General features: G+C 35.4%; 1 protein-coding gene across 1 annotated transcript in view; it reads right to left on the bottom strand.

The window, feature by feature from the left end:
* Positions 1-24,414, bottom strand: part of LOC145283581 (putative aminopeptidase W07G4.4) — a 63,298-nt gene that overhangs the window by 30,052 nt on the left and 8,832 nt on the right. Inside the window, exons 2-4 of the mRNA XM_080132501.1 lie at positions 11,243-11,378; positions 9,219-9,278; positions 8,337-8,419 (exon numbers count right to left, since the gene is read on the bottom strand). Coding sequence (XP_079988627.1) covers positions 8,337-8,419; positions 9,219-9,278; positions 11,243-11,378 — 279 coding nt within the window. The remainder of the gene's footprint in view (positions 1-8,336; positions 8,420-9,218; positions 9,279-11,242; positions 11,379-24,414) is intronic.

The raw sequence follows: 24,414 nt of genomic DNA, 5'->3' as shown, positions 1-24,414 counted from the left end.
CTTCATACTGAGACAATTACTATTTATTTGGATATTGCCAGAGTGCCCCCCCCCCCTTTTTGGGGAGCTTCTTTTTCCCCTACATTAAAAACAACCTTCGTGGGAGGTTTAAAAGCAACACTATTTCTGCATGTCATCTTTTTGATTGACTACGCTTAATTTGAACGCTTTACACTTCTGGTTGCGTCATGGATAGAAGTCAGTCATCAGATTTTCTTTCACTTTCTTTTCCGCCTTTGCATCATGGGTTCGAGCCTGCCTGCCACCATTTTTTTTTTTTGTTTTTGCTCAACACACACCTACAAACACCTGGGCAACGCAGGGCACCCAGACTAATATTATACAAAAGGAACTTTGTGTGAATGCACAAGTTTTTTTACCTACTGACTCGGAAATGGCTGGACCAATTTTTTTTTTTTTAATTTCACGCAAATGTACTTGATGTGTCTGAAAGTATTCTTACATAGATTGGAATGCATCTGATAAGTATTGAAATTTTGACCAAAGTTTGAGAAGTTTTATCACTGCACAAGCAAAAAGGCTCAGCCTACAAAATCAACTGTAGATTCTTTTATAGCACAAAGGCACATTTGAAACGAATGTTTCTTTTTTAGAGCACAATCGGCCACAGCACTTAATTTTAGCGTTTTGAACTTTAAGTGAAGCCATTTACAGATAATTTTATAAAATCAACCATAGATTCTCTACAGCGCAATGCAGACTGCAATGCCTTGTGGACTAAGTCGCTACGAGAAGGCATGTGAAGCTTCCTCCCAGTACATTGTGAGGAGAGGGGGTCTCTAAAGCAGGAAATCCCTATTTGATAAAAAAAAATGGGCAATTTCACTGATTTCTATAAAAATAAAAGTACGGGGAGTGGAATATTTGTTGATCCTCGTTCAATACCAGACAATGTCGAGATTTTTCTGCACTGATATTCATATGAAATAAAATCTAAATCAGTGATATTTAAAAGAAATGAGAAAATGTCTCAACATGAATTTTTATTTTTTTTTAATTGGTACTTGTCTAGAATTTCCCATATATAAAAACAAAAATAAAGAAAAATTTGTATGATGAACGCACCAGTGACGGAAATAAAATATCAGACAACAAAAACCAGGTAAATTAATCAAGTAGTTTTATTTTTAAATAAGAAAATCAAATTTTGTGTCCAAACGAACTGCGACAATATCGCAATGCCATCTTAAAAACAAGAGAAATAACTCAAATAATTCAAACTTGCAAGATTTTAGAAAGCCATTCTTAACATGAGGATATTGGAAAAACTCAAATCCATTTAAAAATGATTTTTTTTTATAAAAATAAAACTATTTGATCAATTTATGTGACTTTTACAATACAATGTTTTCTTCAGTATGTACATCATATAGATTTTTCTTTGTTTTTAATACAGGATGCATTCTAGACAAACACTAAAAGATTATTTCAATAAAAAAAAAAAAAAAAAAAAAAGAAAATATCTCACAAATAGAATGAAGGATTTATTTTCAAATTCATTTGAAGCTATTTGGTTTCTTCCTTCACCTAAAAACACTTGAAATGGTTTTGTTCAGCACTTATTTTTTTTTTTATTATTTAATTATTTTTTTTTTTTTTTTTACTTACTAACATTTGTGTGACAGGATGGATATTTATATAGATATAAATATTTATGCATGGGTATCTCTGTATTTACCTATGGATATGTATATATGTATGTGTGTGTGTGTATATATATAGAGAGAGAGATTATGAGGGAAGAGATTACGTAAGAGTATAATCAGATGTACAATAGATTGGGTGGCATTATGGCAAGCTGATAGAGTCAAAGAGTGGAGGTTATTAGTCAAAAGTTCCAGTAAGGAACCAAGCAGAAGTTTAATTCTGACGGATTCCAAAATTCACACTGCTGGCATAGATAAAGATCTTGCTATAAAGTAATAAAAAAAAAAGTGAAAATAAAAAGGAAAAGCTGATAGAATTTTATACAAAAAAATTTGCCTCCCAAATTTTAAGCCCTCTGTCCCTAACTCCTTTAAGCCCTCTATCACTCTTCCTCTAACTCCTCAACTCCTTTTCTCTACCTTCCTGTCCTTTCTTTTTTCTTTATCATGATTTTTCATTACTTTTCAAGCAACAGATTTTGTATAAAAGAATAAGTATTTAAAATCTGGCTTAACTGTAAAAGATCCGACTTGAAGACACTGTTTCTCTAAAGGGATTGCAGCAGAAAAATGTATGCACACGTTTCATATTTCATTTGTTTTTTATATTTTTAGCAGGTCAAAGATCTGAGAACTTATTTCATAGAAATTAATGTTATTTTAATATTTATATTATTAGTATTTTTTGTTTATCTTAAATGTTTTTCAATTTGAGAGAGCAGAGAAGATTGGAAAAAAGTTTCAATAAAGTTTCGTTTCTAACTTACTAATTTTTTTTTTTTTTGTTTGGATTATTCGAACAAGGTGCCTTATATAAGTTTCCCTATCCCCCCCCACACCTCCCATCATCCCTCACAGACTCCCTGCCTTCCTTGAATCTCTTGCTACTCAAAAACTGATACTCGATTCATGCAAGCTGGTCCAAAAGCAGTCTAAAGCATTCCATATATTTCTGTGGCATTTTTTCCAAGTTTAAAACAGAATTTTATTACATATTATTGTTCTAAAATGTCCCCACTTTCAGATTGCATTTTTGAAATTGATCAGCCAATCAGGCTTTAATAGGGTATATTCCAATTCCTGTGCAGTTGTTCATTTGAATCTGAAATCATAAAAATTGGTCAGTCATCTCATAGGATGTATAGCAATAACATACTGAATTTTCAAGAGCCCACAACAATTTTAAATGCCTGCACAAAAAATGTCTGGAAACTTATTGAAGGCACCTCATACTTCCCTGTTGAGATCCCTAGATGCCGGAAAACCTTCTAATAGTCTCTCCCTCAGGCTACTACATTTTAGAATGCCTTTCTTGCTTCCAGCTGTATTAAGCTGAAAAAATTTAAATATAATGCAAACAGACAAATGCTGCCAAGACTAAACTTGTTTCCTTCAATAATTAGATAAAACCTTCTCAACTACCAATAGCTATGGCTAAAGATACATTACCTGAAAGTACTTTTAAAACTTCTCAGCTTAAGGTTTACAGGGAGCAGGAGTTGGAACAGCTCTCTATCATGCTAGAAAGTTACTAATGCCTGAAAGTATTCTGTACATCTACAAGGCCACCATTTGCCCATGTATGGAGTATTGTTGTCACATTTGGGCTGGTGTATCTGCCACTAGTCTCTCGCTCCTGGACAGGGTTCAAAAGAGACTCGTCAACTGGATAGCTCCTGAACTGTCATCTAGGCTTCAGCCTCTGTCTCATCGATGAAAAGTTGCAACCCTCTGCCTGTTCTATAAGTATTTTTATGGTGTATGCTCCGACAAACTACAAGCCCTTGTACCCCTTTGATGTAAATACCCCCCCCCCCGACAAACCCGGCAAGCAGCAAAATCCCACCCCTACAGTAGAGATCCTTAGATGTAAGGCGGTCTTCTATTCTAATAGTTTCTTCCCCAGAACTGCTAGACTTTGGAACTCCCTACCAAGTTCCTGCTTTCCCAACTGTACTGACATGCAGAAGCTCAAGTGTAATGTGAACAGACATCTTGCTGCTCATCTCCCTACATAGTATCCCTGTAATTTATGGCCCAGATAGTAGCCCCCTACATCAAAGTGACACTGCCTTGTTTGGAGTAAAAATGGAATAAAAAAAATAAATAAAAAATTCCCCTACATAGTCCCTCGTAGACATGATCCCAATTAGCAGCCCTCATGTCCAGGTGGTAGCATACCTTGTTTGGGGTTAAAAAAAAAACTGCCAAACTCAGAAAACTCTGGAACATTAAGCAGAACACTTTATTTAATCCACAGCTTCTTATTAAATCACCAAAGTAAAGCAACGTTTAGCCTGGTCAGAACGACGCCAACTTCTTGCAAGAACTGCAAAAATCTAATGCAATCATCTCCCCTGACACATATACAAGTGACAGGGGACTGCTTGTGAATTTCATATTCTCATGACACTTCCTCCTTTGGAGGAAGTTGGTTCAATCCACCTAAGGTGAATACTGTTGTATATTCCAGAGTTTGACAAGCTGCATCTAAAGAAGGTCAGAGGTTACATCAGCCAAAGTGTTGTAACAATACTAATTTCAATAATTCAAATCAAACATTCCGAAACTGGTAAAAAATAACAGTTTCTTGTCTTGCAATTGATGACATGGTGAATAAGGACCAGAATTTTCAAAGTAATTTATGTAAAAACGCCAAAACGAAAGCTTTGATTTTTTTTTTTTCGCAGATATGCTGACTAATTTATTTCAATGAAAAATACTATTTGTTATTATAAAGAAAAATCAATGAAAAATACTATTTGTTATTATAAAGAAAAATCAATGAAAAATACTATTTGTTATTATAAAGAAAAATCAATGAAAAATACTATTTGTTATTATAAAGAAAAATCAATGAAAAATACTATTTGTTATTATAAAGAAAAATCAATGAAAAATACTATTTGTTATTATAAAGAAAAATCAATTAAAAATACTATTTGTTATTATAAAGAAAAATCAATGAAAAATACTATTTGTTATTATAAAGAAAAATCAATGAAAAATACTATTTGTTATTATAAAGAAAAATCAATGAAAAATACTATTTGTTATTATAAAGAAAAATCAATGAAAAATACTATTTGTTATTATAAAGAAAAATCAAAAATAAACTGAAAAAAAAAAAAAAACGAAAAACAAATTCTTTTTGTTATTCTAAGAAAATGCAATAAATAATTGGATAATTTTTATAGAAAATTAAAATCGAGAAAATAAAAAATAACATTGTAAGGTAAATATGTCTAACACAGTCGTGGAACCCTTCAATGTAAACAAAAGAGCCCTGATAGTGGGACAATAAATGTAACCCAACCTGGGCTTAAATGTATAACTTGGGCACTAACCCTTAGTCCTGGTGCCTACAGTTTTAACACTGTCTAGTGGTGGACCCTTCAAGTGTGACCAGATTCACTGGAAAATACCACTCAGGTGCTCGGAATACACAAAATGTGCACGACTAAGTCTGTGTGGCAACACTTTACTTGGACTGGCTGTATGCCACTTCAACTTTGTGCTGAGTTCTCTTCTCACATTGACAGGCAATTAAAAACAATGAAAAACCAAGTGTCATTTTTCTTATAAACAAAAAATAATTATTCACTGAAAGTTACAAGACTGATCTTTTATAAGTTGTGGCTAAATACAAATGCTCTGATGACTGGCAACTTCCATTAGTAAATTTGGGGCTTGTGTCTTTAGTGTCAATTCAGGGGCTTAGAATAGGGCAAGACTTAAGTCAGAAGTTTCTCTCTGACTGGTGTGAAAGCCCCAGGCAGCTGGCAAAGTGTGTTCTCGGGGCTATTTTTACCTTTCATCACATTGAGAATCAACTCTGCCTCCAATTCCCAGAAAACCAATCTCAAGCAGTTTTTGAAATTCTCAAAAAAAATCTCTTCTCTTTCTTAAATCTATAATCTCTGACTGCCACTTTCAATAGAAGAGTTCATTGCCTTCACCCTCCATCACGCGAGAGGGTCCCTCCTCTTTTGCTTCATTGCATAACCTCGGTTTTTATCCAAGGACCATTTCGTATAAGTAAAAAAATAAATAATTTGGTTATCTTTTTTGGGGTGATCAAATTCTCCAGACAATAATTATTAGATACTTGACTTTGTATCCACCATCTTGTTTATCCTTTTCCAAAGAAACTCATAACATCTGGCCTATATTTTGGGTTGACCCAATAATAAATTCTGACCATCCAGAATTTGGTTAACTGCTTTTTCTTAACGGGGGTAGCCTATTCAGATGAACTTGTCCAATCACCAAAAGGCTCCATTTCTGACATTTTTTTTTTTTTTTTTTTTAGATGATATCTTTATATTGGAGCATCACAGTTTCAGCTAGTGTTCTTTTTTAAATGGCCGTTTATGCCAACAGAAATTATCATGAAAGAAAACAGATTTCTTCTTTATCAATATCCACAAATAAGTGGGTGCATGTATTAAATTGATGCCATAACAACTTTTCCTAACAATGCTTTTTCTTTCCATCATTATCATCACCACCATCAACATCATTGTTACATCCAATGACTGTCACATATGAATAAATATTTTCTTTTTGAACAAATAACTGATAGCAAACAATTTTTTTTTTTTTTTTTTTTTTTTTTTTTTTACACATGGTAGTCACCACTTATCAAGGCCTGGAAGCCACTCTGGGATAAGGGTTATTGCATGTACAGTAATCAATGGGATAATATTGTAGTAATCGTAATGGAGATTTGATAAAGTATCTTACTTAAGGGGGCAGTTTATCAGGAATTTGTATATGTTGGACTTGAAGACATCCATGTTGTAGTCAGGTGGTAAACAGGCAAACGGAACAGAGTTCCACAGGCGTACAGTTCTAAGAAAGAAGCTTTGTTCATGGAATCTACGTTATGATTTAGGCACAGATAAAGGATGGGGAAAATTATTGACAGTAGTTTCAGCTAGACAGGTGTTTTTCGTGAAAGATTGGCGAGGGGGAACCAGAGATTAGAGCTCAGACGAGCACTTGCCATGGAAATAATGATAAAATAAAGACAGGCTTGCAGCATCTCTTACGTGGGAGAGAGGTTGCAGGGAAGAGAAAAGATATTTCCCCACTAAGCCACAAAATTTATTTTGTACTCTGTCAAGGCAGGAAACGCTGTTTTTAGCAACTCTTGTCCAGATGTGGCAGCAGTACTCCATCCTTGGACGTACTTGGCTTTTATATAGATAGAGAATTGAATTAGCAGTGAGATATCTTCTGGAGCGGTAGAAGGATTCCACCATTTTTCTAGCGACCTTGGCAACAGACTTGATGTACGTGTTCCATTTCAGATCAGGAGTAAAGGTCAAACCCAGAAGCTTGTCAAAACAGAGCCTCTCCAATACAAAAGCCATCCATTTCAATTGATGCCAGATGGGGATCAGAGCGTTGATGATGTAAAAATAGGAGTTTGATTTTAGATGCATTAAAAGTAACCAGCCACCTCTTACCCCACTGTACCACGCGCTCAAGATCAGAGGAGAGAGAATCAGAGAGAACTTTGTCATTTATGGCCTTTGATGTGTTGCCATAGATGGTCGTATCATCAGCATAGATGTCAACGAATCATTTAAGTATGTGTTTTGGGAGATCATTCATGTAGATCAAGAAGAGAGTTGGGCCCAGGATGGACCCCTGGGGGACTCCAGCATTAATATTCCGGGCCTCTGATTTCTGCCCATCAACCACTACTCTTATGAGCCTATCAGAGAGAAACAATTTAATAATTGAGAAAACATTTCCAGTTATACCGTAGCTGGAAATCTTGTGAAGCAGGCCTTTATGCCATCCCTTATCAAAGGCCTTTGGTATGTCAAGAGCAATTGCCCTAGAGAGGAAGCCTTTGTCAAGAGATTCACTAATCCTATGAGATATAACTGTTAGCTCATCTGTAGATCTAGCAGAATAGATATTGCATGTCACTAAGGTTATTTCTGCTGAGGTGGTTGACTACTTTATTTAATATGGATTCCAGCAACTTACTCATGACGCACATGTTCAAATCAAGATAAATCTCTATTACATAAAAGGAACGTCTTGTGTGTGTGTGTGAGAGAGAGAGTTCCTATGGACTCCTAAACAGCTGGGCTGATTTTTTTTTTTTCAGGTTTCACACAAATGTACTTTATGTGCTTGGCAGTGTTCTTAGATAGTTTTTATCGGAATGTCTTCGATAATCCAAAAAAATCCAATGAAAGAAGGAACAGTCGAGTGCATTTGAGAAATTTTATTACTGCACAAGCAGAAAGGCCCTACATACAAAATCAACAGTAAGTTCTTTGATATGACAAAGGTGCCTTCGAAATGAAGGTTTCTGTTTAGAGTACAATGGAATCATGACACTGACTTTTGCATTTTTAACTTTAATTCAAGCCATTATATAGAAATAATTTTATAAAATCAACAGAAAGTTCTCTACAGCACTATGTAGACTACAATATATTGTGGACTACGTCATTGCGAGGGGGCATGTGAAGTTTCCTCCTGGTACACCACAGTGAGTCCCCAATTAGAGCAGGCAATTGACTCCTGTGATTTCATTGACTCAGTGTTTTGGCAATTTACGTAAACTGCCTGGGAAATTTAAATGATAAAACTGTCTTTATTCTGCATAAGTATCAATAACATCTTTAAAGCTTTACTTACTTCTTGGTTCCTTTCTCGGCAGCTTCTCCCCATCGCCTTACATCGTCATAGTCTCGGTTCACTGGACCTGTGGGACTCCAAATCTGTCAGAAACCATTTTATAGTTGTAAAAACAATAAGAGCATTGAATGAATGTAATCTTATATTAAAGTTTTTTTTTTCTTTCAATACTTGTTATATTCGGGAGTGGGAAGTGATACTGTTGTGAAGCTCATGCAAGTTTTGATAAACACTTTCACAGTACAACCTGTTTTCTTATTATATGCAAGAAATTTTCTTTCTAAGGACAATTTATACTAGTGATCCAGAAAGTCATCTAAACCAAAAAAACTGTTGCACTAAAATCTAGTGCCAACAAAGGAGATTACTTATAGTATTCCTCACATTTTTTTTTTTTTTTTGGGAAATCAATCCAGACAAGACATGAAACCACTTAAAAAAATAAAAAAAATTTCAAGGTCAAAAACTTGGCAATTACAAATGTTATATAAATAGATTCTAATCCAGGAAACAATTCTTCTCCTTTTGTCAAAATGTGAGGATTAAAGGCTGATATTAACTGAACTATTTGACACTTATTTGCTTAACTATTGCGATTTAGTTAATTATCTTTGGCTTGTAAAGTGGAGCTTCCTTATCAACTCCGCAACGGAATTATGGAGTCATTCAAATATTTTTTCATGTGTTGTAGAAATATATTGAAAATAAGGAAAACTGCATTTCATTCTCAATTTTCGGAAGATTTTTTTTCTCATGTTTTCATTTTCTAATTAAGATTAAGTAGTCATTCTCATTTAACTTTATTTAAAAGAATTTTTTTTTTTTTTTCAAGTTACATTAAGTGTTTATTAATAGCTCAAACAAAAACAAGTTGTAACTTACCAAACGTTTCGAGGGCAAAGACTCACAACGTAACACGGACAAAGTTTTAAGTTCAGAAACCTGCAAGAAATTTTTTTAAACATTTACTTCTAAAAAAATATTTTATAAAAAAAAAAAAATAAAAATAATGAATACACCATTATTACTTCCTAAAGTATCATACTGAAAATCCAATAAGTTTCAAAGTCAGACCGAAATAGCATTTAAGCTGACAAATAAAACTTTGGTTCTAGTTAGCCAATTTTCATTCGTTATTGTTGTAGCATGTTATTGGCAATAGAATAATATACTTTGCTACAATTTATTTTTAAAATTACTTAGTTTGACCCAGACAACCAGCAATACGAAACATTTAAAAATATCAGAAAAATAAAGCCAAAAAAACTATATTTTTCTCTAAAATAAATTATTTGCCTTAAAGAAATGATCAAGCAAATGTTCAACCATATTATCCAAAGTTTTTTTGTTTTTTTTTAATCATTTTTCCCCCATCAGAGATATAAAAATCTCAAGGATAGAAGTCTTTCAAGGTGTTGATCCCTGATAAGTCTGATGGTCTGAGCCTTTTGTGTCATGCATGGCTTGCATGACATGGTTAATCAAATATTGGCACTCTTTAGATATCATTTGAAATGTCAAAAATTAAAGCCAGAATCAACTTTTTTTTTCCTTCAAAATAAATTTACTTACAAAAAAGAATTTCAGCCATAAATAAAAACCAGCAAAAAGATTATAATAGAAGTTGTCTACCTTAAAAAATATTAACTAGCAAACAAAAACGAAGCTAAAATGAATTCATTGTGTCCTGGACAATGTCAGTTAGGTACAGCTAATCTATTATATCTATAAAAGTGAGAATGTGTGTGAAGACACTTCTCAACCTATATACTCAATGAATTTTTGATTTACAGATTTTAAATTTAGTATATAGTGTATTCAGACATGTGGAAAACATTTTAATCATTTTTCATCCAGAAAAAAATGGTTGCTAAGAGGGTCAAAATTGAAAAATTGGTACATGGGGGTCATTGGATTTTATCTGTCAACTGTTTCACAACTTCGCATGCCCGAATCGTTCACATTGTTAATAATAAGTAAGTTTGAAAACACTTTTTAAAAATCATGTCAAGCTGGCCTCATGGTTATCATATTTGACTCACTGTCTTTAGGTTTTGTTTCCATCTCAGCTTGACTATTTTTTTTTTTTTACTTACAAGAAGTGAACTGTTTAGAAAAAACAAATGCTCACATGCACATCTCAGTTTCTTTCCATTTTTTTTTTTTATTTCATTTTTTTTTTTTAAGGAATTCAACATTACGTTTAATACTAGGCAATGCCGAGTACATCTAATTGACTAGAAAAAATGTACAAAAATTCATTATTTCAACAAATTTGTTTAGATATTTTGATCATCAATAATTTAAGTTGTAAAAATCATTTCACAATTAAATACATGTACTGAAAGTAAAAAGACAAACATTTACCAGTTTCACTGGATCTATGAACACCTTCAGCATAGTGGCATGAATAAAGTACTTGGTAAAATTCAGTTGTAACTTACACTGAGGTTGAAGGTCCTCAATGCAGACAACACTAAAAATGCTTGAGATTTTTACCCAGAGTTCGACAAAATATAACTGACAGTCAGAGGTTACATCGACCAAAACATTGTGAAATCTAACATTCAAGATGAGAACAGTAATCCAAATAATACAAATCTTTAGATAAAGTAGATTGGAAAGAAACCAGTCAACCAACCTTTGTTTTCTTTCTCTGGAGTTGAATTTGTTTTTCAAATTTGTTTCCAATTTGATGTATATTATCCTTACAATATATAAATAATTTAACTTCTGGGGAGGAGGAATAGTAACTACATAAGAAAAATAACAAAGTTCTCATTTAAATAGCTCAGTAGTTCGATATGAAAACTATAAATATTTTTCTTAAATATATCACATTAAAAGAACAGAAAAAAAGCAAAAGTATATAAAAAAAAAACGAAAAGAATTTTCATTCAGCCTACCTCACCATACTCTAAAAGCAATGATTGGAAAATTGAAGTAGGTCCAGTCAAATTTTCCACTTTATCCGCAACCAGGATAACAGCATCAAATCGAGAATCAGTAATATCAGTGGTTTTAACCAATTTGGGTATCAACCTGAAAACCAGAAAAAGTTTACAAATTTGTATAAAAAAGTGAAAGTTCATAAATTTGAACAAAAACAGACACTGAAGATACAGGGAGAATTAAAGAGAGAAAGAATGTTTTTAACTACTCTCCAAGGGAGCGTAGTTAAAAACTACTTTCTCTCCTTGTCTCAACCACTCAACACTTCTCTTTCCTGATAGAAAGGATTTTTTTTTTTTTTTTTACACAGTGATCACCACTTATCAAGGCCTGGAAGCCACTCAGGGATAAGGGTTATTGCAAGTACATTACGTTAGTGAGGAGATTTGATGAAGTGTTTAATTAGGGGGGGCGGTTCATTAGGAATTTGTTAACATTAGACTTGAAGACATCCAAGTTGTAGTCCGGAGGGAAGCAGGCAGACGGAACAGAGTTCCACAGGCGTGCAGTTCTAAGAAAGAAGCTTTGTTCATGAAATCCGCGTTTTGATTTAGGCACAGATATAGAGTGGGGGAAATTTTTCACAGTGGATTCAGCTAGACGGGTGTTTTTCGTGAAAGATTGGCGAGGGGGGACCAGGGATTGGAGTTCAGACGAGCACCTGCCATGAAAATAACGATAAAACAAGGATAGGCTCGCAACGTCTCTTCTGTGGGAGAGGGGTTGCAGGGTAGAGAAAAGGGCATCCCCCACTAAACCACGAAGTCTATTTTGTACTCTGTCAAGGCATGATAGGCTGTTTTTGGCAGCTCATGCCCAGATATGGCAACAGTATTCCATCCTTGGCCGTACTTGGCTTTTATATAGATAGAGAATTGCATCAGTAGTGAGATATCTTCTGGAGCGGTAGAAGGATCCCACCATCTTTCCAGCGACCTTGGCAACAGACTTGATGTACGTATTCCATTTCAGATCAGGAGTAAAGGTCAAACCCAGAAGCTTGTCAGAACACGGGGCCTCACCCAGACGAGAGCCACCCATCACAATTGATGCCAGCTGGGGATCAGAGTGTTGATGATGTAAGGATAGGAGTTTGGTTTTGGATGCATTAAAGGTAACTAGCCACATCTTCCCCCACTGAACCACGCGCTCGAGATCAGAGGAGAGAGAATCCGAGAGAACTTCGTCATTTACAGCCTTTGATGTGTTGCCGTAGATGGTCGTGTCATCAGCATAGATGTCAACGAATGATTTAAGTATGTGTTTAGGGAGGTCATTGATGTAGATCAGGAAGAGAGTTGGGCCCAGGATTGACCCCTGAGGGACTCCAGCATTTATATTGAAGGCCTCCAATTTTTGTCCATCTACCACTACTCTTATGAGCCTATCGGAGAGAAATGATTTAATGATTGAGAAAACATTTCCCGTTATACCGTAGCTGGAAATCTTGTGAAGTAGACCCTTAACCTCCCCCCTTCCAGGAAAGAGAGGGAGATGTTGAGACAAGGAGAGGCCCTGAAAGTAAGAGAGAAAGGATGTTCTTAACTACTCTGAGGTAGAAGTGAGGAAATGGGGTTGGATTCAGGAAACAGAATTCTAAAGGATTCGAGTTCTAGCCAGCAAACTGAACAGCTGGGCTGGCCAAGTGCTCCCAACCTTGGAGGGGGGGGGGGTCTCAGGGTCGGATGTTATGTTAACTAGCCTGTATTAATGGGAAATCTGACTTGTCTGGTCAGGCATCCTTCACTGCTGTAATCAGTCACCTCAATTTAGACAGTAGCTGTTGTGAACTAATGAAATTAATAGTTTATGGTGAGAATTCTTCATTTTGCAGCAAGCTGACTGGACCAGCAGAGGGATTAATGAACCCGGAAACTACACAGATTAGGAGACAATTCAGTTGAGAGGCTAAGCGCCCTACCATGGAAACACAATGTGTGAAGACTATCAATAGGCCAACTTGTGACTGTATAACGTACAACCAAAAAGCACCTGTCATATCAGGTGCAGTTCAACGAGGTTAGAGACACCCGGTATAGATGGTGCCATTCAAATCCATTATACATGGTGCCGTGACCAGGATCCAACGAATGTGACTGGTGAGGGGATTTACATCTGCAACAGAGACATGAAACTTTCAGGTCATGAATACATAAGCTCAGTCATCATAAGAATGCAATTTGCAATCCCCTCCTATTCATTCTGGCGAAGAGGAGGCATTAGTTTTGGAATGCCCCTTATATTTAAGGTTAGTTTACGGGCAGTTTTACATGTGGCAGTGAATTTTACAGTTTACAAATAGTCTTGGGTTTGTGACAGTTGAGGACACTTTTCTTAGTTGGACAGTTAATAGCAGGGCAGAATAGATGAAGAGGAGCTGATGTCAGCTGATGACAAAGAGGCCTTGATAGATTATGTAGATGCAGATCTTGGCGTTCACATGCTACACTTATCTGATGTTGCCTGGAAATCTTAATAGGATTTTGAAAGTTTAAATTTAATCATTACGGTATCTTTTCGTTGTTACATTATTAATTGACCCACATTTAATTAATTTTTGTTCGTAAGATAATGTTTTAATCTTCATTTAGAAAATTATTAGGTGTTTCTTCGTTATTAGAGCAAAATTCTAAAATCAGACTGAATTTCAAGTAAAACCAATAGTGTCTACTTTACTGTCATGTCACAATAATGAACATATCAAAAAATTCTGAAAAACAACAAAGGAGAAAATTATTAATGAAAAGTTTTCAAAGACAATGAAAATTGAGTTTTACTAAATTAGCCTAAGATGTGGACCTTAACATTCAGTGGGTCGATGGTGTCACACACACAGCGACTGATATCTGCAGAATGCATTAAAGTTTGTGCTTTCGGGGGGGGGGTTGTTTTATTTATTATTTTTATACTTGTGAACCCGTATGTGCCTCTCTCGGCAACTACCAATGTGAAAGATAATGACGCGGCCAGAAGAAAAAACGAAAACCAGAGAAAAAGCATTGGGGTTAGTCTCATACTAAGAGTAGGTGGTTATCAACCGAGCTATAATCATACAAAACTTTGTGTCTTAATTCTTATATTTTTTATCTTTGTGTAGTGTATTTTGTGAGTGACTACCAAACTCATGTCCTGCCATTGCATTTGCGCCACCCACTACGAGTAAATCACTATCAACTGATCTGTTCAAAGTCTTAGTTTTATTTATTTTCTAGCAGTTCAGCCCGGCTTTGCTTGGGCCCTAGGTACTATCCATTTCATTCAAATTAGCCGAGTAATTTGGTAGAGACCGCAGTGGTCAAAATCTCACTTTTATAGATATATAGATTTATTTTTTTACTTTTCTTTTGACCCCAAAATATTGCCACTTGAATGTGAGAGGCTACTAATTGGGATCTACAGGAAAATATGTGGAGAGTTTAGTCATGGGATGTCTGTTCACATTATATTTAATCTTCTGCATGTTAGTACAGTTAGGAAAGCAGGAAATGGGAGAAATTCTAAAGTCTAGCAGTTTATAAGAAAAAAAAAACTATAAGAGTAGAAAGTTTTCCGGCATTTAGGCACCTTAACAGTGAAGGGTGGGGTTTTGCTGCTCGTCATAGTTAAAATCAAAGCACAGACTGAATGGAGATAAAATTACCTCAATCTAGAAGGATAACTCTTACTGAGAACAATATGGATACTACATGTTTATCTTAACTGGAAGACCAAAATGATAATCTTTCTTAAAAGTCAATAAAAAATTATTTTATTTAAAATCTAGTTACTCGTTTATATTTATATTATTTAAATATTTTTTCTGCAATTTTTTGGTTTTATTTTTATTTTTTTTAAACTATTTTTCATCTGTTTGCTCATTAAGTTTTGTTCTCAGCTTATCTTGAATAAGAACACACTTGCCTCACACAAGGTAAATAATTTTTGACATGGCGAAATGGCCAGAGTTTAGTTGGGTTTATCTTATCAATGAAATGTTTCATGTCAAAATCCTTTAATTAATTCAAGATAAAGTAAATCTTTCACTTGACATAAAGATTGATGTTTATCGCAAAACCCGGCTTATAGGGCATCAAGTGAAAATTTTACTTGAACGAAGATGAAATAAAATCGAAACAATTTAGATTTGCATATTTTTCATTTGTTTTTATGTGGGACACATTTTGGAGCATTCTGAATAACGAATGGTGGATGACATGGCTTAGCAAAACAATGTTTCATCAATATTTAGAAACCTTTGAAAACAACTTTCAGTCTGTAGTGAAATGGATGGCAAAATTTAATGCTACTAAGACTAAACTTCTTTCCTTTAACAACTACAGAAAAAATCTTCTCAATCACCGATAGCCATGACAAATAACATCCTTCAAACTCCTGGGTTTAGCATTCACAGGCAACATGAATACATGGATGACATTACCAAGGCTGCTGCAGAGGTGGGCTCTTCTATCATGATAGAAGACTTACACCAGAGAGCATCTTATAACTTTACAAAGCTACCATTCGCTTTTGCATGGAGTATTGTTGCCACATCTGGGCTGGTGCATCTACCACTAGTCTCACTTTTAGGCACACTTCAACCTTTGTCTGACCACCTTCTACTCATAGTTTATTACCTCGAACTGCTAAACTTAAAAATTCTTTCCCCATCTCTTTACTGTACTAAACTGCCAAAAACCAAGACCAAAAATATTGGAATTCCTTAAGGATTACCTTCCAAGAATTTGAGTTTATATACTTTATAACTATTTCTTTTTCCTTACTTTTTCTTATTTCTTTGTACTTAATTTGTCTTGCTTCATTTTATAATTAAAAATTTTTTTATCGGAACATTATTGTAAGTTTTTTTCTTTTTTTTTTTTAATTATCTAAAATTTATTTCAATGTTTTGAAGTGAAAAAATTTTTTTTTAAAAAGGTTTAAAAAAAATTAATTTTTAATATTTTTGTAAATTAAGTTTTCTTAGTATTTCATTTTTATATATTGTTTTGTATATTCTTTTAACTTTTGCTTCGTTTTTCGGTCCCGTCTCTTTTCCCCCATCATATTGCCCTCTATAAAAAATTTTGTTTCCAATTCTACTCTCAAAAGAACTTTGTCCATTTTTAATCTGAACGTTTTCAAAGTCTACACTTGCTCTCGCCCCCCACCCCCAATACTATTGTTAAATTTATTATGTGGCTTGTGATTTACTTGTTATTTTCCTCAAAATAAGCACGTTCTCCAATTTTGAATTCAACATCTATCTACATTCTTATACAACACCCCCTCCCCCCAAAAAACCTGCAAACGCCATTCCATTTTAGTATACTTTTTAAATAGTTATACTAATAAATGTGCCGCCTAGCATTGAATGTTAGTAAAAGGGGTAGATAATTCCCATTTAAATCAAGTCGGGAATGACTTGAAGGAATTAGCCGAGTTGCTCAAGAATTACCTACGTTAACTTTGCCAACTGAATTCTTTTTGATTTCAGTAAGTGAGAAGGGAACCTATCGCCATACTTATCCCTAAACTGGTCAATTGAACTTATATTTAGTAGAATACTTTTTTTTTTTTTTTTAATGAATGCATTGTGTTTCTCAGTCCTCATTTAGAATGAGTGATTTTTCTGACAAAGGAAGAAGAAAAAACTGTATCCTAGGTCGGCAGAAGTTTTGCATGAGCAGTCAACTGAGATGCTGAAAATTTTGTTTCTATTTCTATCCTTGTAACCATGTCACTAATAAGGGTGCTGGAAGTAAACATTTTATTTGGCCGACGTTATTCACCTGATAGTCAGGGACCTGAACCTTCAACTAACCACTAAGGAGGCTATCCTATGAGCAAGTGCAAAGTACTGGGGCTGCTGTATCGCCATTTGGTGAATGGATTCTGGACCATGCAGTAGCTTCTGGTGAGGCTTCTTGATGCCATATTCGTGGGTAATTGTTATGGCTTTACCTTATGGTCTACAAAAAATATTTCTTCACTTCTTTTTCTCCTTTACTTTCCGTTTCTGCCCTGCTCTAAACAAGTCTGTCGACCTATTCCACAAATTCTAAGACTCCATCATGAAAAGTCGCCAGAAAGAATACACGATTAAACCCAATACTTCCAATATAGACCCCCACTACCATGTCTCCTTCTCCATCAATGGTCTATGTTCCAACCTTCCAAAAGGTTAAAATCCAATTACAGGAGACCAAACCAGACCTCTTCTTCCTAAGTGAAACAGGCATTTGACCGACTATTTCCCTAGATGAGTTCGTAATTAAACGATATTCTTATTTAACAGCCAAATCTGATACCCACCCCCAAGATCGCCATGGGCATGGAATATGTACCTACATTAGAGATGGCTTTCCATGTGGTAAGGACATCTCCAGAGATGATCTTAAATTGTCCAATATGTGCTTTCGGATTGCACTTGCTCACACCATTGCGTTTATATTTGCCCTCTATTGCCCCCATAACAGCAGAGTTACTATCTTTAAGAGCATATTTGAGAAAATTGACCATATCCTGTTTGCTTGTCTTTCAGACAACATTCATGTCTGCGGAAACTTCAATGTTCACAATGTGGAATGGTTAGCGGTAATGAGGTAATCTTGTCAACATCAGACAAAGCCAAATTCTTTGCCAAAAACTTTGCAGCTAATTCTACCCTATGTGATCAGGGCCACCAACCTCTTGTATTTCCTCCTGTGTCTGAAAACACGCTATGCGACATACGAATATCTGTGAGTGACGTTACCAAGCTAATCAAAAACCTTGATTCCAGTAAAGCCCTGACAGCATTCCTATTATAGTGCTCAAAAAGCTTCAACCAGAACTAGCTCCCATACTTACAAAGCTGTTTAAGTGTTGTCTTAAGGAGAATTGCTCCCAACACCCTGGAAAACCTCATCAGTATGTCCTGTATTTAAAAATTCAGGTGATTGGCCATCTCCCTCTAATTACAGACCAATCAGTCTCCTGTGCATCGTAAGTTTGTTACAGAGAAGTAGTCAACCACCTCAGCAAAAATAACCTCCTCAGAGACATGCAATATGGTTTCTGTTCTGCTACATCTACAGTAGATGTGCTAATAGTTATATTTCATAGGATTAGCGAATCTCGACGGATATTTCCCTCGATATATCAAAGGCCTTCAATAGGGTATGGCATAAAGGTCTACTCCACAAAATCTCTAGCTATGGTATAGCTGGAAATGTCTTCTCAATTATTAAAGCATTTCTCTCTCATAGGTTCACTAGAGTAGGGGTTGATGGGAAGAAATCAGAAGCTCACAGTATTAATGCTGAAGTCTTTCAAGGGTCCATCCTGGGCCAGACTCTTCCTGGGCTACATCAATGATCTCCTAAATCACATCCTAAGATCATTCATAGACATTTATGCTGATGATACTACCATCTATGGCAAGACCGCAAAGACCATAAACAACTAAGTTCTGATTCTCTCTCCTCTGATCCTGATCATGTGGTGCAATGGGGAAAGAGGTGGCTGGTTAATTTTAATGCATCTTACACCAAGCTTCTATCTTTCTATCATTAATACTCTGCTCCCTGTCTGGCATCAATTGAAATGAATGGCTCGTCTTGAGGAGGCTCCATGTTTTGACAAGCTTCTGACTGACCTTTACTTCTGATCTGAGATGGAAAACGTACATCAAATCTGTTGCCAAGGCTGTTGGAAAAATGATGGAATCATTCTTCCACTCCAGTAGATATCTCACTGCTAATGCAATTCTCTACCTGTATAAGAGCCAAGTACATCCAAGGATATAGTATTGTTGTCACATCTGGGCAGGAGCTGCTAGAAACACTTATCTTGCCTCGACAAAGTCCAAAATAGACTTTGTAGCCTTGTGGAGGATGCCCTCGTCTCTTCCTTGCAACCTCTTTTCCACAAAAGAAACCTTGCGAGCCTGTCTCTGCTTTATCATTATTTTTATGGCAAGTGCTCATCTGAGCTCCAATCTATGGTCCCCACCCCCTGGTCTGACTTTCACAAAAAAACTCGTCTAATTGAAACCACTATCAATAATTTCCCCACTCTTTATCTGTGCCTAAACTTAAACAGATTCCATGAACAAAGTTTCTTTCTTAGAACTGAATTTCTGTTGAACTGTTCCATTTTCCTGCTTTCCAACTGACTACAATATGATCGTCTTCAAGTCCAACGTAAACAAGTTCTTAATGAGCTATCCCTTTAGGAAATCCAATTTATCAAATTTCCACTACTTACGATTACTACAGCATTTTCCCATCGACTACTATAAATGGTGACTATCTTGTAAAAAAATAAATAAATAAATCTGTTGTCCTTTTACCTTTACTTTTGTATAATGCTGACTTTTTTCTCTTCTGATGAGAAGCATTTAGCTTCGAAATGCCATGGTCTACAGCAGTTTCTCCCTTATTCGTTTCTGTAACTTTTATGGACTTGATAATGTAATAAAGTTCCTATGTAACTTTACTACTTATGTTCTTAACTTACTCTATTGTTTGCTCCTCTTAAACAGGTAGAGCTTTTTATCTAGATAGTTTAACTTACCATTGAAAAGTCATTTTTCAGCTTAATAGAAATATCGTAATAAAAATTAAGTTAAGAAAGTTCTTGCAGAATATTTAATTTTGATATCAAATGATGTATTTTCAAACAAGTTTTCATTATAATACCTTTACTTTATATATTATTTTAAAGAGGGGTTTTCACTATCTGATCGTTTAAATTATAACTGTTTTGTCTTTTCAGAATGTTGAGCACAAAATGGAAAAAAAAAGCAAATTCGCACAATATTCTTATTTCAATGCAAGCTAGGCTGAAAAGCTGCTGAAACAGCTCATGATATCAACAAAGTGATTGGCACAGGAACCACTATTGAATACACAGCACAATGGTCGTTTAAGAACTTTCGTGGCAGAGATGAAAGTCTTGATGAGCGCAGTGGTCAGCCATCGGATGTTGACAACGATCAATTAAGAATCTCAGTTGAAGCCAATCCATATGCAACTGTTTGAAAAGTTTCTTCTGAATTAGACGTAACATATACAACAATTTCCAACCATTTGAGAGATTGAAAAGACAAAAAAATCTTTATAAATGCGTGCATCACAAATTGAACAACCAAAAAAAAGAAAACGCCGTTATGAAGTGTCATCTTCCCTTCTTTTACGCAACACAAACGACCCATAATATCAATATACTAACTTTGTCAGTGTATTTTGTATTGTTTCTTTTACTTTTACCTCGGCACGCATACAACTTTCCTTTATATTATAATTTTTTTGAGTCATTAATATATAAGCTCATCTGTTCTTTTCATTTACTTCTTCCATTGTTAAATGAGAAAAAGAGACAAAAACATTGGCAATTCATAAAGATTGCAACCACGGTAAACTGCAAGAAAAAAAACAAACAGTTTAGGCATTAAAAGTAGTTTTTTTTAATAAATAATAATTGATATTATCTATAAAATGTGTGTTAGTGTATGTGTGCATTTTTTGTGTAAGTCTGCTAGAGGCATTTTTTTGGGGGGGTACACTCGGAGGAGGTCACCATTTCTTAGAACTTTTTTACATGCTCCTTAGATTGTAATATCTTTGATTTACGAAAAGAGCTCGCATGTATCTTATTTGGGCGACTTTTACTTTTACATGCGATTTTCGCGATATATTTTACTCACCACGTGTTTCTTTAGCTTTTCTGCATAAAAAAGTGAAACTGAAAGCGAAAGTGCGTTCTCGGCCTTTTGTGCCAAGACGTCCAGAAAAGCAATCAGTTTTGATCAATGCGGGGGGGGGGACTCCTTATATCAGACAATTGCTATTTATTTGAACATTCCCCTTTTTATGGGGAGCTGGTTTTCCCCAACATCTTGGGAAAATTGGCTTGCAGCCAAACTCAAGTCGCATGATGTTTGACCTTATTAAATTTATGCACATGTCACTTAATTTTTTAATTGTTAAATTAAAATTCTTTTCAGTTCCTGTCTTGTCATGGCCCAGCGGTAAGATGTCAGGTTTTTTTTCACTTTCCTTTTTACCTTCGCGTCAAGGGTTAGAGTTTAAGCCTACCTACCTACAAAAAACATTTTTTTTCTTTAACACCAACAAACACCCAGGCAACACCGGGCACCCACACTAGTCTATAATATAAATCTCACCTGTCTGTTTAAATGTATGTATGTATGCATGTTTGTATGCCTAAAACTTTCGACAGAGGTGAGATTTTCACAAGATAGATATCATTTTGAAGCTTGACCCTTTGGACGACAAATATCGAAAAATTTGCTAAAAAACATTACTTTTTTCACCCTCAACTAGGCACTTTTCTACAAGGAGGGATCGATTTTATCGCCAATATTTTCGAAAGTCATCCTCTCTTTTCGACTGACTAGCCTTAATTTAAACTTTCATGACTTACGGTTTGGCGATGGACATAACAAAGACGTCAGATTTTTTTTCACGTTCTTTTCCTTCTTCATGGTATGGGTTTGAGCCTGTCTGCTTACTACCAATTTTTTTTTTTTTTTTTTTGCTCAACACACACACCTCCAAACACCCGCGGCAATGCTGGGCACCCAGCCTAGTGTATAATATAAATCTCACCTGTCTGTTTAAATCTATGTATGTATGTATGTCTGCCAAAGGGCGAATGAACTCTTTTTCTGGGTCAACGGCCAACTAGCACCGTGTATATTTGTGTGTGTGTGTATATGTGTATTGGGGTGGAGAGGGCTCCCGTAAGCCGTGGTGAAGGCAATCTTTCTAGGAGAAACAAATCTGATTTAAAAAACCATAAAGCGGGAGACCAGTACCCGCATTAAGCTGGTCTGCAGTTTAATTTGTTGCTGGCTATCTTGCTCTTGCTTGTTGCTGGATCTCAACATTTTAAACCGAGAGAGAGACTTAGCTGTCGTACAAAGCTAAGACTCTGTAACATCATCTTTGTATAGATACTCCCTCAGGCATTTGGGCTCATGGATTTTAAATGTCTGAGGGAGTGGCACTCGTCTGACAAGACGTTGCAATCATCATGTCTGCCTAAAACTTTCGACAGAGGTGACGGATTTTCACGAGATCAGTATCATTTTGAAGCTCGACATCTCAAACAAATATAAAAAAAATTGGCCAAAAACATTAATTTCTTCACCTTCAGCGGGGCAGTTTTCTACAAGGAAGGGTTGATTTTTTGCAAGTCATTGTATCGGTTGGATTGACTTTGCTTAATTTTCGTGTCATGGAGTAGTGGTAAGACATCAGATTTTCTTCTTTCTTTTCCACCTACTACCACTTTTTTTTCCTGCTCAACACACACCCACAAACACCCAGGCAATGTCGGGCACCCAGGCTAGTCTATAATATAAAGGGCAAAATCTATTTTTTTTTTTTTTTTTTTTTTCCTTTGAAGATTGTAATGCCTGGTATGGGGCAGCTAAACCAGCTGCCAACATTGCCCCGCTTTTTTATTGAAACCAACCGAGAGCTCTTTTTAGTATCCTCGCTGTTCCCTTAAGTGCAATTGTCTGAAGGGAACAGCGAGGATACTAAAAAAGAGCTCTCGGTTGGTTTCAATAAAAAAAAAATGTGTATGTGTGTTTTTATGTCTGCTAAAAACTTTTGACAGACATGATTAACAATGACAGACTTGGAATCTCAAATGGTAATGTATCCAAGAATCACAAGAAACGATAAACTAGAAAAACATTTATGATTGAAAATATATACCAATAAGAAAAACTAAATACAGTTGCTATGTTTTAAAAAACAAACAATGAAGTTTATTATCAGTTGAAAATTGCTGAGTCATTCTACCGGAAATGACATCATTTAAAACTTAGCTGGCCATTTTTTTTTTTTAGCATTTGTTCAAATATGATATCCTAACACTGTTTATTGGGGGAGAGATAAAATCGCTTTATACAAAGAACAGATACTACACTTTGATCATAGCTAAAAGACCAAGTATTTTTATATAGAATAATTTCCTCTAAAACATTACCTTCTATTAAAATAAATGCATAAAAAATCTTTATGATGCATGACATTGACATTAGATGTCATATTTCAAAAATCACATGGAAAAACTGATTCCCAAACTCAGATAAATGGATCAAGTGTATGCTAAGTAATTAGTTTCTTACCAGATATTATCTTCTATTTTTGATATCAAATAAAACAAAAACAAGTATATCAAACCAAATATGATACGGTGGGGTGGGGGAAAGATCGCTTGACTGAAAAGACATTGAAATGTATGTTGAAGCAAGGGTTGCATAATCACAATCATGACAATTTATTTGTGTATTAATTTTGTTACAATATGATATCCTAACTGTTTATGGGAGGGGGTAACATCGCTTGACTGGAAAAACATTCGGGGGGGGGGGATAAGCTGGGGGCAGGGTCATTTTCGGTGATGATATCAGATTATGCACATAGACAATAAACCAATGTTATCTACTTAATTGGTATGTCGAAATTAGTAACATATCCAAAAATTATGAAAAACGATATTGTAGAAAATTGAAGAATATGTGTGGAAATATATACTAGCAGGAGACCTGGCATCGCCTGGAATTAAATGAGATGTGTGGAAATATATACTAGCAGAATGCCCAACGTCGCCTGGGATTAAAATGAAATGTGTGGAACTATATACTAGAGGAAGACCTGGCATCGCCCAGGATTCAATGAGATGTTTGAAAATATACACTAGTGGGATGCCTGGCATTGCCTGGGATTGAATAATATGCATCAAAATATATTCTAGCAGAAGCCTGCCATCACCCGGAATTGACAGATGCATGCATATATGCTAGCAGACACCCGGCGTCGCCTGCTTTTAAATAAGATGTGTGGAAATATAAGATATCAGGAAACTTGGCATCACTCGGAATTAAATGAGATGTGTGGAACTATATACTAGCAGAAGGCCTGGCGTTGCCCAGGCTTGAATGAAATTTGTGGAAATATATATTAGTAGAAGACCTGGCATCGTCCGAGATTGACTGAGATCTGTGGAAATATACAGTTGTAGAAAACCCGACATCGCCCAGGACTGAATCAGATTTGTGGAAATATATACTAGCTGAAGCCTGTCATTCCCTAGGCTTGAACAAAATGTGTGGAAATATATACTA

This window comes from Euprymna scolopes, chromosome 8 (genome assembly GCF_053919585.1).
Source record: "Euprymna scolopes isolate OS-2025 chromosome 8, ASM5391958v1, whole genome shotgun sequence".
Lineage (NCBI taxonomy): Eukaryota > Metazoa > Mollusca > Cephalopoda > Sepiida > Sepiolidae > Euprymna > Euprymna scolopes.
Note: the sequence above shows the minus strand (reverse complement) of the source record. Positions and strands in the feature narration are given on the sequence as shown.